Consider the following 15223-nt stretch of genomic DNA (forward strand, 5'->3'; position numbering starts at 1 on the left):
GATTAAATCCGGCAGCCTTAAGAAGATAGAGCGGATTTTTCCTTTCTAAGAGGATCACCAAATGTCATGAAAGTTCGTTTTGTTGAGTTGCCCATTTGAATCTGCTTCCTCGTTTATATTGAATTTGTATTAACGATGAAAGCTATTTTAGCCCAGTTTTAGCTCGGGGAAAGTCTTGGGCGCATATTAATAATGCAATCTGTATCTGTAAATACATACAACATTCCAAGGAAATCACAATGCCTCACCACTCATGAGCTATTTTTAGAACAAGCTCGCCAGCTACTTCTGTGGTTCTTTCTGGGCGATGGCATAATATTTGGAATTGCTGTCAATGAGTTGGAAACGGAAGTCACCGGGAAATTGCCGTGCTCTGCAGAATTGCTGCAAATGTTTGCTTCTTGCATCACAAAAATCTTGATCTGACAACCAGGTGGTCTGAAAAAGAGGGAGGCTCCAAATGTGGTATGTCTCTTCCCCTGTGTGCCTGAACATGCATACCGACCAAAACGGAGATAGAATACCAACCTGACTGACCGCCCCCCCATTGCACACATTCACAACGCATTTAATTTACAGGGCGGACGATGAGGACGATGATCGGGAAGAGTTCACATCTGGCGGGCTGTCGAGGAACAACGTAAATTCCCTCCCATGCCCTTATTGGCTGATGAGTTGCTATGCTCCTCTCTTGCTCCTCTCAGCCCCAATCAAAGCCATCATGATATGAGTCAGCATCAGCAACCAGGCACACCGGGTACAATTCATCCGGAGAGTGTTTGGGTGGGATGGGGTGGTGTGAGGTGGGGGGGGGCGGTTAATGTGCTCACAGTGAGGCGGGATAGTGGCTGGAAATCAGCGAGAGAATTTGCCAAAGTGGCTAAAGACCTCCGTTGTCATTTTCTCCCAGGCCTGGAGAGCGGAGCATGCTCAGTGCTGACACCGGTCGACTGCCCCCCCTCTCCCGCTCCCCCCCTCCCCCCCCCCTGTGAGATGCTGCTGCAGTGTTTCCCAGCAGGCTTGGCACAATAGACTCCTAACAGGAGCGACACAGCAGCCGAGCGCTACCTTCTCAGTGCTGTGTCAACCTTTTCTTGTCCATCCTTTCTCACTCCTGCCCCCCCCCCCATCCCCCGCCCCTCCCTTCTCTCGTTGTATCCTCACACGTTTTTTCCTCACTTTCTCACACCGATCTTATCTCACTCTCATACCACCCTCCCCACCCCTTCGTCTCCCTCGCCCTCGCTCCGCCCTCTTCCACATCTCACGTGCTCCCGTTGCTAACCTTAAGACTGTGGTTGCCATGGTGACAGCAATGTGCTGCGCAAACGTCAAAGAGCCCCAATCCACCCAGGATGACTTCCTTGTTTTTTTTTTGTGTTTTTTTTAACACTTGCATTACGCCTTGCTCTTTTGAGTTTCCATGTGTCACACAACCATGCTTGGTTTGGATTCATCCATCCGTCCATCTGCTAATTTGAAAACGAGGCTCAAGATGTCATCATTTGTTTGTGTTTTTTTTTTTTTTTTTTGTCGGTGGCCCTGATCTCAGCTGTTGCCAAGCAGACTTCACTCAGATTTGGACAGCCAGCTGACCTTGGCACCGCTGACCTTGACAAATGAGCCACTTCCTGGGGCCTCAACCTGTCACGAGCATCCATTTAATTCACGTCATGCACGTCAAGTCTTCAATGCCTCACGTCTATTTGTCATTCATACCAAGGAGACGTTTATACTAACTCGTTGAAAGCAACAAAACTGGCAGCATATATGCTGAAAGATTTATGTTTTATGCACCCCCCTCTTGGGCTGCACTTAGCATTTGTATAGCGCTGTTACTGAACAACATGCTTAGCTGGACTAGCAGGTTTCTAAATCTTGTAATTCAGACAACCTGCGTGTGCATGTTCGCACATCTCGCGTCACTGCGTGGTCATCTTAGGTGACTTTTTAAGAGAAGAAATAATGTTTCTCTGTTATCTAATGAAAGAGGATTTCATTAAAACAACTTTTGAGGTGGCAAAATGGGCAGTATAGGGTTGACTTTGCTAATTAAAACAGAACACACCCAAGAGAAGAAAAAATAGATTTATTTAGCATATTTTCGGAAGAATGTTACTGTTAAAACGTGCTCTGCGCTAGTGCTGCTGTGTAATCCGCCTTTCACGCGAAATCACCTTCAGCCCCTTTGAAACCCGCGCGAGTCCAATCTTCTTCTTTTGCAAACAAATGCAGCTAATACGGAGCTTCTCAAAGGTGAAAGGTCACCTCCTCACTCCTCTGCATTAATCCTTGTTTATTCCTATTTCGCTTGAAGCAGCCCCCCCCCCCCCGACACTTACTTCATTTGTCAAGAGCTAAGAGTGGCGACAACATGTTGTGCGTTAAAAGCAGACGCTCCACTCTGAACTTGACATCGCCCCGATACCCGCATGCACTTTGTTGGCAAGAAGCAGACAGACTTAAACAACATGGGCTAATGGCTGTTTAAAGTCATTATGTCTGCAAAGATAAACTCGTATGACTGTGAAAGGGCAGGAGTGTTGTTGCGCCGCATCACGGTGATGATGTGCAGGTATGCCGCTGCTCAGTTCCATCACGCTGCCGAGCTGTCTCTCCTTTTCGGGGAGAGATTAGGAGGCGAGCAGCGATGGGGCCTGGGAAGCATTTATGAGCGCGGGACATACATAAAAAGGATCCGTGTCAGAACATATAGGGCTTGGGTCTTTTTTTTTTTTTTTTTTTTTTCATTTTCACAAGTTGCTCTACAAGTTATGCCACTCCCACGCTGGCCGACTGCGCCCCTCCACCTCCGGACCCCGAGACTAGTCCGACCCACGTCTGTTGAAAAAAACGCAGATGAGAGGAGATGAAAATACAGCAGTGGAGTTTATTTGTGGATAGGCGTTGTATTCTTTTCAATAGGATGGAAGATGGCGGAATAGAAAGTTTTCAGTGATCTGGAGATGTCTCGGTCTGACCACTAGGGGGCACTGTGTAAAAGGAGTACCGTATTTTCGGGCCTATAAGCCGCTACTTTTTCCCTTGATTATGAACCATGCGGCTAAAACAACGGTGCTGCTTCTCTGTGGATTTTTCTTTCACCAGTAGGGGGTGATCTATAGTTCAGAAAAAACGCTCAATATATCTAAATTTTTATTTTCTTTTGGGTCTGTTCTGTTTTAATTAGCAAAGTTGTTCGCGTGTTAAAAGGCACTGATTTAACAATCTGTTTGTTAGGGATCGGAAAATGAAGCTTCAAATTTGCTTCATGAGCCAGTTGTTGTATTTTTCAGTCCTCTAGATGGCACTGTTGGTTTAAATAAAGGGTTTAAAAAATGGCAAGTCAGTGTGCTTTCAGCCCAATGTTGAACCGAGAGTGCCATCTACTGGAGTCCAAAAACACTACAACTGGTTCATGAAGCAGATTTGAAGCTTCGTTTACCCATCACTGTTGTTTGTGTACCTTTTATGTGCTTTATCATATCGTCACTTTGAAACGGCTTACTTCTGACATATAACCTGAAGGTATATGTCAGGCTGCTGAACGGTATCAGTGTGGTAGTGTCAGAGCATTTTTTTTTTTTTTCAATTCCGACGTACGGTATCGGTGCCTCCCTTACAAGTCTTGTCTAGTCGACATGCTGCTGCTTTTGCTTCTTCTCTAAAATTCTTGCGCAAAACTTTTATCTGACCTTTCCATGTTGATTGATTGTATTGTACTACGTTTTCCTCCTTTCCCCTCAAGTTTAACGGTGCACCCCCCCCGCCCCCACACCTCCGTTTTTGTAACACTGCCAAGTGGCACGCAATAAATGTCACACGCATATGCGTTTATGTCCTTAAACGCTACAAAATAGTTTGTTTCCAGTTGAGCGGCAGCCCAGAAGGTTTGCAAATAGTTTGGCGGCAAGCCTCGGTTTTGAAATGCACACCGTCCCAGAGGTTCGTATCATCTGACGTCGGCTCTCGACAAATTTCACATTTTACAAGCTTGCATGTTTTGAGGACGTGTGCGATGGCGGCCATTAACTCATTCACTACCATAGACGGATAAAGACGTCAATCATCCATTTTTTTTTTTTTTTACTCGACTGGAAATGAATGAGTTAATTTCTCAACACGGACGACAACTGCGTGACTCGAAATCTACGCGGCATCATCTCGATATCCTCATTTCCTCTGCGCTGACGTCACAAATACTCACATTTCTGACGCATACATAAACCACATGCCCACCCACGTGCACGCCGGCCCCGCGAGCGTCCCATCCTGTAGAATGTCGGAGGAAGTTGAGTGTTGATATTGGGGGGGGACACGACGGTAAGAGCGGCGGATCTCTCCACACTGTAGCCCCCCTGCCAGGAGTTGGTTACCTCTGCTGACAGATTAGATCATCCGCCGCCGCCATGAGGAGGAGAGAGTGGAGAGGAAAGAGCAATTAGGTTTAGGGAAGCACCCAGTCGGACCAGGCTGGCGTGTCCAAACTTGGCCACACGCTGACCTTTTGTTCTTCTGTTACGACGCCGATGAGGCGTGCGTTGCTGAGTGCGTTGACCTGTTAAGACATGACCCCTTCGCTGCCCCTTACAAACCGCGCCGCTGTCGCCGCCTCCTCCCCGAGACACGTCAAGAATTCTCCCAGGGCCGCGCGCAGACAAAACCTGGGAGAGCCCAGCAGATGACTCATCCACGCTTTTAGTTTTTTTGTTTTGTTTTGACTTTCAATGGCCGGGTTTCATCGAGAGTTGTGTGATTTTCTTCCGTTCCGTCGACCTGTGATTCTTCTCAGCGGCTTAAAATGTTCAGGGCACACACTTTGGGACAAAATGAAGATAAACGGGTGAACCAGCATTTATGTTTTACAATGATTTTGACTTACTTCATTTGCATCGGTTAATGAGTGACAATGTCAAATTTCAACGTACAAATTCGGGTTATAGCGTTACCTTTAGGGCGCCCTGTGCAACCAAAACTCGGTTCGCAAATGAAAACCTTTTCATAAAACAATTGGTGTCAATATTCCGCCGATTATCGCGACTTGCATTCTATTCTGGTGTTGCCAGAAGTTGAATGTGTCATAACACATTTACTTCACCAAATCTTTTCATGGGCCGGATTAAACCATTTTTGGGCCTGATCTGGCCCGCGGGCCGTATTTTTGACACCCCCCCCAAAAAGTTTGAATTTGCTCAATTTTAATGCATCAGGTGGTTGCACAAAATTAAATAATCTGTATGAAGATACAATTTCAGGTATTGGATTGAGACTATTTCAAAAATCTAATTGAGTAAATGCATCATCATTTTTGGGGGGAGGGGAGAATATATATATATATATTTTTTTATATTCCTGCAAGTTAACTAACTCTGGCATGTCGTACTCTAAATAGAGAACAGACCTCAGCCAAGGTTTAACCTGTAACAAAAGTGATTTATGTTTGTGCGTCCATATGTTGGTTGGACAGTTTCAGTTTTGCAGATGATGACATAAGATGACAGGAATGTACCATTCGGAAAACAGAATCCAGAAACGGTTTGTGACGCGACAAATAGAAACAATTTCAAGCATTCTGTAATGAATTCTACCTCAGCGCAAGTGTGACTCCACCATAAATTCTGATGGAAATCATTCATTTTTTTTGCATATAGTCATCAAAGCAGCACATCCCATCCCCATTGTGGCCTTAATTGCGATTTGCATTCACATTGAAGGCCAACATGTCCATAAAAAAAAATCTAATAAAATAAACACGAGTGTCATTTAAAGCATTCCATAAACAACTCTTTCTGGCCTTCACCTCCGTCAAGTTCTTGCTTTCCCGTCCTATCGTGTCCTTCTTGCCTGACTTTGCTCCTTGCTAGCCTATACATAGACGGGACCTTCGGGGTAGAAAATGCTTTTGCAGAAGGGTCGTGTCTAATATTACTCGGCGTTTCCCAAGATATGATCTTGTTTAATGAATCTTGGATTCTTTCTTGCGCGTTGGTATCGGTGACACCTGGCTCCAACGTGGACTGCGAGGGAGACGTGCATCCACGGGCGTGTTGCGACTCGCCTGCAGCCAAGTGGGAGTGGGGGTGGAGTTCTGAGGGGGGGGGGGGCGCGCGTGTGTGTGTGTGTGTGAGGTGGGGGGGTCGGAGGGGGTTCGTTTCTGACAGACAAGAGGGGAGGCAAAAGATGATTTTGTGTAATACTGCAAGAAGCAGTCTGGCGCTGATTGGGATCTGACTTTTGGCACCTCACATAACGCCCCCAACCCCCCGCACCCCTCCTCCGTCACCACCACTACCACCAGCCCCCCCCCCCCCCCCCCCCCCCCCTCCATCATGTCTCTCCCTCACACGTATCTCCCGAATCTGAGCGTGTCAAATCGGACCCAGATGTGAAGTGGCTTGTGACCCTGACTACAAATTGGCAAGGGCAGACCGTCCCGTCCCGAATAACCCACCCCCTCCACACCTCCCAACTCCCCCCACCCCTTGCCCCATCCATTTGAGTTATCTGGGTGGGGTCAGCGGTGCACAGAGGGGGTCTCGGTCTCACTTGGGCACGGGTCATTACTAAAGACAGAAGATGCTAGTCGAGGAAACCCTTTTTTTTTTTTTTTTTTTTTTTTTGTATGCTCCACATGGGACTTTTCCCGAGGGGGGGGGGGGGGGTTGGGGTCCTCTTGACGCTCATTTATGGCTATACGGCCTGGAAGAGCCGCCTCTTATCTATAAGATCCAGTCAGTCAAGAGTTGATTGCCTCAAAGCGATGGGAAATGCCTTTCTCTGCCTCCTCCCTTCTTCCGTATTCTCTCACTTTTCTTCAGCCGTCCCCACCTTTTCTCTTCCTACTTTTTTTCCGTCTTCCCTCCTTCCTCACTCCCAGTCTCTCTCTCTCTCGCTCTCTCTCTCTCTTGCTCACCCCGCTGGAAGGAGTAGGTGGTCCTTTGCTGTACTTGATTGGTGTGAGTCTATATAGGAGGAGAGACGCGCTAACTGGGATCAGAGTCTGCGGGTGCCCTCTTGCCACACATCCCCCCCCCCCTCAGGACTACCTACTTTTTTTTTTTTCCCCCCAAATTCTTCTTTTATCTTGGGGCTCTTTTACCGAGAGGATTTACTTCATCGTGACAGCATGACGGAGACTAAGAGGAAAGATAAGAAAGGGAGAAGGAAGGGCGGTAAGAAAGGGCAAAAAGAGAAGGAGGGCGATCCCACTCAAGGTAAGATGAAATTGAAGGTGCAGGTTAAATTTCCCGATTTGCATGGTGAGCGTGCTCACGAAGGAAGTTTGCGTCGCCGAAGTAGCGCCCTCGGCTTGTCAAAGCTTGCAGCCAGGTTGTCACATGGATGCGTGTCCTCATGTGGGCAGCGTGTGGAGACACATCTGGTTTTGGCGGCCGGTTGGAGTTGCGGGAAAAGTCGAACGCTGTGATTTGTGCACTCTGCGTTTCGTCTCGAATGAAAAATTGGTCTTTTCAAATGTGGCCGGTCCTGATTCATCGTGAAGTGATCGTGTTGTTTGATTTTCACCCTGGAAGTATTTGTGGAACACGACGCAGCGCCATACACTTTTGGAGAGGCTTAATAATTCATCAGCTTCTTCAGTGATTTTTGGATGTCAGTGATGAGTCACCGTACATAAAGCGTGTCTTTATTTATTTGATTTTTTTTTTTTTTTTTTTTTTGCTTCTATGTCAGCGTAGCTTCCCAGTCGCAAGAGTAGCAAATGTGCTTGCTCACTGGTGGTTGCACGCAAGCCACAACATGTCACTGTAGATTGACCTCAGGTCATGGGGAAGCCCATCCCTTGTTTCACTCCAAATGCTTTGAATGAAACTTTTTTCAGCTTTTTACCGTCATCGTTTCAACTTTTATCTTCTTTGTATCCGCTGTTATGAAATTCGTTTTGTAACATAACAATTCCACATTTTGATAATGATCTTGAAACATTGGAGTGTGCGATGGAATATTTGTATTTTTTTGGAGGGGGGGGGGGGGGGCTGGGGAGTTCATCTTCAGCAGCTCTAATCCAATGAGATAACATAACGAGCCATATTTTTCATGCTCCAATGTTAGTTCCCCAACCTTTAAGCACAAGGCACTAATTTGAATAAATAAATACAACGGCACAACATCTAACAAAAAAAAATGTCCCCAAATTGTGAAGCCATGACAAATTTGACATTCTAAGTGTGAAATCCGGGTCGGTTGAAGTATTTTATGAATGGCGACAAGTGGATGAGGTTTACTGTACCTTCTGCCGACCAAAAGGAAGCACGTGCAATTGTTCCGCCGGCCGTTCTGCATCACTGGCATAGATAGGTGAAAGGCGTAGTAGTCATTAGTAAATAATTTTGTGACAAAATAAGTAGTCGTGATGATCCGGCGCGGCACTTTGGTTGGAAATGTCAACTGTCAATCATGGATATGATCGACCCGGAGATTTTTCATCCATATTGGAATATGACATTCCAGCACATTGTACAATGCAGCAATGTCAATTTCTCCGTTCCTTTGTGTGTGTGTGTGCAATATTTTCTATGGAAATAATAGTTCACCTTCTGCTTAAGTGCCCTTTGTAGTGTTTATCTTCACGGTGCACACGGCATCACGTTGAGTTGAGGCTGTGAAATGTGTCATTCGAGATGAAAAGATTGTGAGTCTCTTAACGCTCTGTAATAAGTCCGATACCACCTTGTAATTATTCATGAGAAAGCGTCACTCTGCCGAGCGCAATAAAACACGTTCAAAAGAGGCCATGCTGGCACCGATTTGTATAGTAAAAAAAACCAAAAAACTGAGAGGTACTCTGTCAATATTCTCCCATTGATGTTTCAAAGTAAAACTCACAATCCTGAGATCACATCCTTGCAATGCGGCAATGCTTTGGGATATGAGTATAATTTGTTCTATAACCAAGCTTGGATCTCAAATCACAATTCCTCATTGAAATCCATAGCAACGCCATTAATCGGTCCCATTTACAGTCGACAAAATAAAGAAATGAGTGCATACAGTAGTCACATCAATAAATAGGTTGAAAGGAATTAAATCGTGGGCATCATGATTCATTCATTTCGATTGTGACGCAATATTCGGTTTTGCTCCTCTCGGCCACTGGGGGCAGTACAACATACATGGATTCGGTCACAACTCTTCAAGAAGTTGCGATAGAATTTGTTATTTTCGACAAAGGGAAATTAATACATGCCAGGGAGTATCGTCATTGTCTGTGTACATGTGGTGCTCCATTGTTGGTGTTCAAATATCCTTTGCTTAAAAGCAAAGCGAATAATTTATCTGAAGGTACCACTGTACCCTTCAATCTCTCCATTAGGAAAAAAAATAACCCCCCAAAAGTAGTGAATATTTAAAAAAAAAAATTTTTCCAACCTGCCCTCACAATCGACGGCCCGTGGTCCTGCATATGCTTGCATGTGCACGCGTCCTTTTGTGTCGAACAAGTGTCAAATCTAATCGTATGTCATCTGACCAATGAGGGGCCGTCAGCCTCATCCCCTCGTCTTCATCTTTCCTCTTAACTTCACACCTTTTTGAAAGGATATGATTTTCCTCGCAGGTGTTTCAGTTTTACCAAAGAGAACTCGGGGCTGCCCAGAAGATAAAAAAAAAAAAAAAAAAAGTGTGTGACATTAATATTGTTGAAATATAATTGCCATTTTGTGTGAATATAATTACAATTTTAATGAGTTACCCCCACAATGACAAATTCAACAGTCCCTTCAGATATTCCGTGACTTCACTTTATTTATAGATGGAGTAAAAATTAGACACACAGAAGCAAAGACGGTCAGAACAATAAATTAAACTCATAAAAAGGCAGTTAATATCTTGAATAACTTGTTAAAAATGTTCACGCCACCCATCAAAAGAGACTTCTGTTCTTTTTGCTGGAATTTATTTTGAACTCATTCACTACCAGTTGAGTAAATAAATTGACGTGTTTATCCGTCAATGGCAGTTAATAGGTTAATCATAAAACCTTTGCTCTTAATAGAACAGTGTTTTAATTAAATAAAAATTAAAATTAATATTGGAAAAATATGATTAGTTCCCTGTAAACTTGTGATTTTTAGACCCATATTCTTGTCAAACGTTTCCCTTTTAAATGACATTATTCAAATATACAGTCGCTTTAGTCTTTAAGCGGCAATTTATTCTAACATTACAACTCACAAAATCCCAACTTTTTCCAATGACTGTTTTTTCTGAGAATTATTCCTTGTCTTTTCAATGTGGCTTTAATATTCGTAATATTTAGCTGTGAGGCTAAAAGAGAGGTTGAGCATCGGTTTGGGGCATTTTGCAGCAGCAATGTAACATGGGGATTTTCTTTCAAGATGGAATATGTGCGCGTGTGTGTGTGTGTGTGCGTGTGTGTGTGTGTGTGCGTGTGTGTATGTTGCGGCTGAAAGCCGACACTCTCATGAGAATGCTAACAAAGCTGCCAAAACGTTAAGTTCTTATTGAAGAAAAAAAAAGACACCCGAGGGGGTGTAAAACTGGGCAACTTTGTTCTCATTCTTCCGTTGAATTGAAGCCCACGGGCGCTTCATCAACTTCCATGCGTTGAAAAGACAGAAGCGTCCCTGCAAAATGTGTGGCCGGCCGAAATGAACATACATTTACAAGCGTTGTCATTTTACTGACCATCCATCTTGTGTCAAGACAAAACACATGTTTGCATCCGGCGCTGTCGCGCTTTGTGTGCGTGCACGCGCGGGCTGCTAATAATTGGTTAAGGAAGGTAAAGTGCCTCCTTCATTGTGTGCCAGATCTTTCTTATCATGTTCAAACACCTACCTGGCATTTTAGAGCTTCAACTGCACTTAGTCGGAAACCAGTAATCAGAGGCGCTGGAGACATCTCAAAGAGTTTGGGCGACGTGCAAAACGGAAAGCTAATCAAAAAAACAACACCTTACAGCGGTTGCATTCATCACTAAGCTGCAAATACAGCAGTAATGTGCCGATAAAACGCCTTAATGCATGCCGAGTGGAGACTGTTTATTTTGTACGTTAAAAGCCACGCTCTCACAAACATGCGTTGACACAAAGCGCAAGTTAAGTCTGGAATTTTTATTTTTTTTAAATGGACCCGACAGGTACGAGTGAGGTCCAGTAACAACAAAATTGAATGCAAACTAGCATCGAGAGATAATGAAATATATTTAGGTCGCGCTGAAAATTTCAATTTCAATGATACTGACACTGATTGACAGTGATTATAATTTATTTATTTATTTATTAATTTTTTAATTAATGCAGCTTTGGTTTTAAATGGCGGTTGTTGTAGGACACAACTGCCTCGAATCATGTATTATTTCAAGGGCTGTCGAAATTAAAGCGTTAACTCAAGAGGAATTAAAAAAAAAAACTCATGTTATTATCTTAACTCAGTGAGCTCGGTTTTATTTACTTCCAAAATGAATTTGCATATCGTGCAAATCGTATTCACGGGTCAAAGAAAGTTATTAGAACAGTCTTTGATTTAAAATGCACTTCATATTTGGGGATTTTACATTCATTTCAATATACGATTCAAGTACCAGTTAAAAGCTTCACCATAAAAAAAAAAAAAAAAAATGCGATTGATTGCGATGAATTTTTTGCGATTAATTAGTTAAAAAAATATAATCGCTTGACAGCACTAGTTATTTCACATATTTTTCCATCACTTGGTGAATATATTTTCCTCCTCTCTGCATACTCCTTTTACGAATGGAAGCGATGGATGCCGCATGATAAAACAAATAAGTTGCAGTATACTCGATGGCTGTTGACGGATGTCCGACAGTGCTCATCTTGAATCACAATGCTGCGCGAATAAATGACAAAAACATTTTTTTTTCATATTATTGAAATTGGCTTGCTAACTTTAGAACATCACAGTTCATTGGCGCACCGAACAGTATCGCTACTACCGAGGTCCGCCTAACGTCAGAAGAATAATCCTCCTTATCCGTCTTTTTGGGTGTGCTGTGCTTTTTGTGGCACAATTGGCGCATTCAACTTAGCTGTGTTCCAAAATAGTGCGCGCACTTCCTGAAAACAAGTCATTAACATGATCCGCAACATAAAGCCAGCCTTACTGTCTGTCCAAAACCTCCATAGACCACTTTTTAAAAAAAAAAAATCCAAATTCATTTGCCTAACACAAACTATCAATATGTCCCGTGATTGACGGGGGACCAGTCCAGGGTGTCGATTCTCTTTTGCCCACCGTCACCGCAGATGAGATCAAATGTTTCACAACCCCGAAACAAGAATCAGTAAAAATGAATGGATGTACTATATTTTTATGTATTTTATCAATCCCTCCTCAAGGGGTGAGAACTGATGATTAACTAAAAACTACTCACAGCACACTCATAGTGCAATAAATCTGGAAGAAAAAAAACATGTTCAATGGCTAACAATAAAATTCCTCTTAACAGTAAAAAGTGAACAGTTCTCCGTCCATCAGGCAACCGCGTCTAGCTCCGCCCTCCATTCTGTGTTCCCAAGAATGCACTCTGACCCACACGCCAAAAAAAAAAAAAAAAAAAAAAATGGATACTCAAAAATGCAAAGTATGGCTCGCTCACATCTTCCGGGATGCTTGACAACAGAAATGCAATAAAATGCATATTAAACTGAAGCGAAGCATATTTCTGGCAAGAAAGTCATGCACATTCTGATGACAGCCGCGCTCGACAGGATAAGAAGCATACAAAGTAGATGAATGGATAAAAGGAGGGATTAAGGATAATGATAGTCTGAGAGATTGTGTCATATTTGTGTGCAGGCACCTGCAACGATTGCCGACATGTTTCAGGGGTTGCATATTCTTATAAGGCTTTTTTTTTTTTTTTTTTTTTTTTTTTTTGACTAAATTGTTGTAACAAGCACAAGCGCATTCCTTCATCGACTATGTGGACTGCAATGGCATGTTTCCATGTCATTGTTGGAGGAGCATAATTAACTGCAGAAGCGTCAGCTGTGTTCTTCAAGGGCGTCTTTTCAATCATGTTAGACAGCAGACTAGTTGCGATTGAATCAAAAAGCTCATCTGCTGGTGGCCAGGGTTGAAACGATTAATCGAATAACGCTCAGTTTGCAGCCGTACTGCAGACGCACGCACCGCTCCGTGTGGAAATAGAGTGGCGCAATGGCTCCTAGCTAATTTAATTTAGTCTAGCGCTACTAGTCGATGACTTTATCGAACCAACAGTGAGAAATGAAAGACACATGTAAGACATTAATTAATGAGATGCTAACTACAGTCTTCTTCGCCGACGCACACGTCACTCACCAGGCTAGGCCTTGCCTTTTAAAGCTATGCACACAAATTGTCACAGATACGACAGCGTGGAACGTAGGACGGCAACCCAAGTGGACAAAAAAATAACACCTACACCTCACACGCACTTTTCGTATTGGTATCGTCATTTAATAATACAATGCAAATGCAATTACCGTAATTTACGGACTTTAAGGCGTATATTTATATAAGCCGCTGCAGCTCTTTTTTGAAAAAAAAAAAAACCAAGAAAAAAAAAAAAGACATACAAGCCGCACCAGATTATAAGATGCAGTTTTCTATGTTGAAAAAATGTCTTTTACTGCATATCCAGAAAGATTTTGTACTGTTAAAGCACATAAAGGTACATAAAGAGACTTTGCTAATTAAAACAGAACAGACCCAAGAGAAAAAAAAAAAATATCTAGCGTATTTTCTGAACTATAGAGCGCCCTCTACTGGTAAAAGAAAAATCCACAGAAAAGCCGCACCTATGAAAAAAGTAGCGGCTTATAGTCCGGAAAATACGGTAATCAAGACACTAATATTTGCACAAAACCAACGATAAGAACAGCATAATGTTTTTTTGTGGTACACGATGCTCGCTTTGCGTGAAAAATCATCCAGAGGTAACGTAAAGTCTGTGAAAATAAGTTAGCGTTGGAGGAAACGCTGTGATGATGACTAATGAACAGTCAGCGGGAGAAAGAAACCATGTGCTGTTATTTTAAAAAGTGGCGATTATCGCTAAGGCTTTGAGTCATATCTGAACGATGCACGAGCTAATTATCTGGTGAAAGCAGTTTCCTTACTTGCGGTTGAGAAATGATCTTTTCGAACAGATGTTACAGTACATCGACTGGACTTTTAGTCGGAACACCATCGGCCCAACGCAAAGGTCGTCTCGTTGAGCAATTTGTCTCTGGACAGCATGTAGTCAAGTGACATAACACCGGAATAATCTGGGATACTTTGTCCAGAAAAGGTCTGGAGGTGGAGGAGGGGGGGCGGGGGGGGGGGGATGTTACAAATGCATGCCTCAGATTCCTCCCCTAAGCTCCTGCAAGTAAAATGCAAAATGTCGACTCAATCATATAAGCAATCGTCAATTCATCAAGCGACTTTGTTCTTACGGTCGCCGCTGATTTTTTTCCAAACGTCGGCGCCCGCGAGTGTGAGCCACCCAATTTGCCACACCGTGCTCTCCGTTTTTTTTTTGTTTTTTTGCAGCTGCCCCGCCACTTCAAAAGCCGACAATCAGGCGGGCGCTTGCAGAGGCCCCGAGTTTATCATTGCTGCCTGACACTTTTTTCACAGGTGTCATGCAAAAAAAAAAAAAAAAAAAGGGGCACCCGTTTGAGAAATCACCTCACCGGCATGAAAAAAAGAAACTTTACGTGAGCGCGGTTGACTTGCGGCGCACTTCATGTGTGTCCAGCAAACATCTCCTGTATGATGGTTTCCTCATCAGGCGAGCCGCCGAGGAGCATCCACTGTATATCACGCCGTGCGTGCGCTGCCAGAGGCTTCACCGATGTCATGTTGTGGAGATGAAAGAGCCTTGAAGATAGACGTGAATATGAATCTCCGCGGAGAACTGTTGAACATCTGCGTCGAGGAGGTTGACGCAAAGTGACGGCGCCCCGCGTCTTCATTACGTTTGCGCGCAGAGCGGTCCTTCGTACACATCTGGCTTACCGATAAGGGTTGCTGTAACTCTTCCAGGCAAAGAGAAAACTTGTTTAATTTACTTGGCAAGGACAGACGTGTGTTGAGGTAAAGTACTAAACATTTTTTTTTTGTTGATTTTTTTTTTTTTATGGAGCAACTTCATTCCTGCTCTTCTCTCTGCTGATGACAGGCTGACAGGCTTTCCTCAGGCACCGCGTTGGGCCAAGTCTGGCAAAGCGAAGCGTGTAGAGCCATA

At 43.7% G+C, this 15223-nt stretch overlaps 1 protein-coding gene across 4 annotated transcripts in view; it reads left to right on the top strand.

The window, feature by feature from the left end:
* nrg2a (neuregulin 2a) overlaps nucleotides 1-15223 on the top strand; it is a 74262-nt gene that overhangs the window by 16859 nt on the left and 42180 nt on the right. The window contains exon 1 of one of the 4 annotated variants that reach the window (XM_088278798.1): nucleotides 7037-7214. The exons of the other annotated variants lie outside the window; for them this stretch is intronic. Coding sequence (XP_088134924.1) covers nucleotides 7127-7214 — 88 coding nt within the window. The 5' untranslated portion in view covers nucleotides 7037-7126. Of the gene's footprint in view, nucleotides 1-7036; nucleotides 7215-15223 lie in introns of those variants that run through there. 4 annotated transcript variants of the gene reach the window in all.

The sequence above is a fragment of the Idiotropiscis lumnitzeri genome, chromosome 17 (assembly GCF_059441095.1).
Source record: "Idiotropiscis lumnitzeri isolate Australia: NSW breed Sydney's pygmy pipehorse chromosome 17, RoL_Ilum_1.0, whole genome shotgun sequence".
Taxonomy (NCBI): domain Eukaryota; kingdom Metazoa; phylum Chordata; class Actinopteri; order Syngnathiformes; family Syngnathidae; genus Idiotropiscis; species Idiotropiscis lumnitzeri.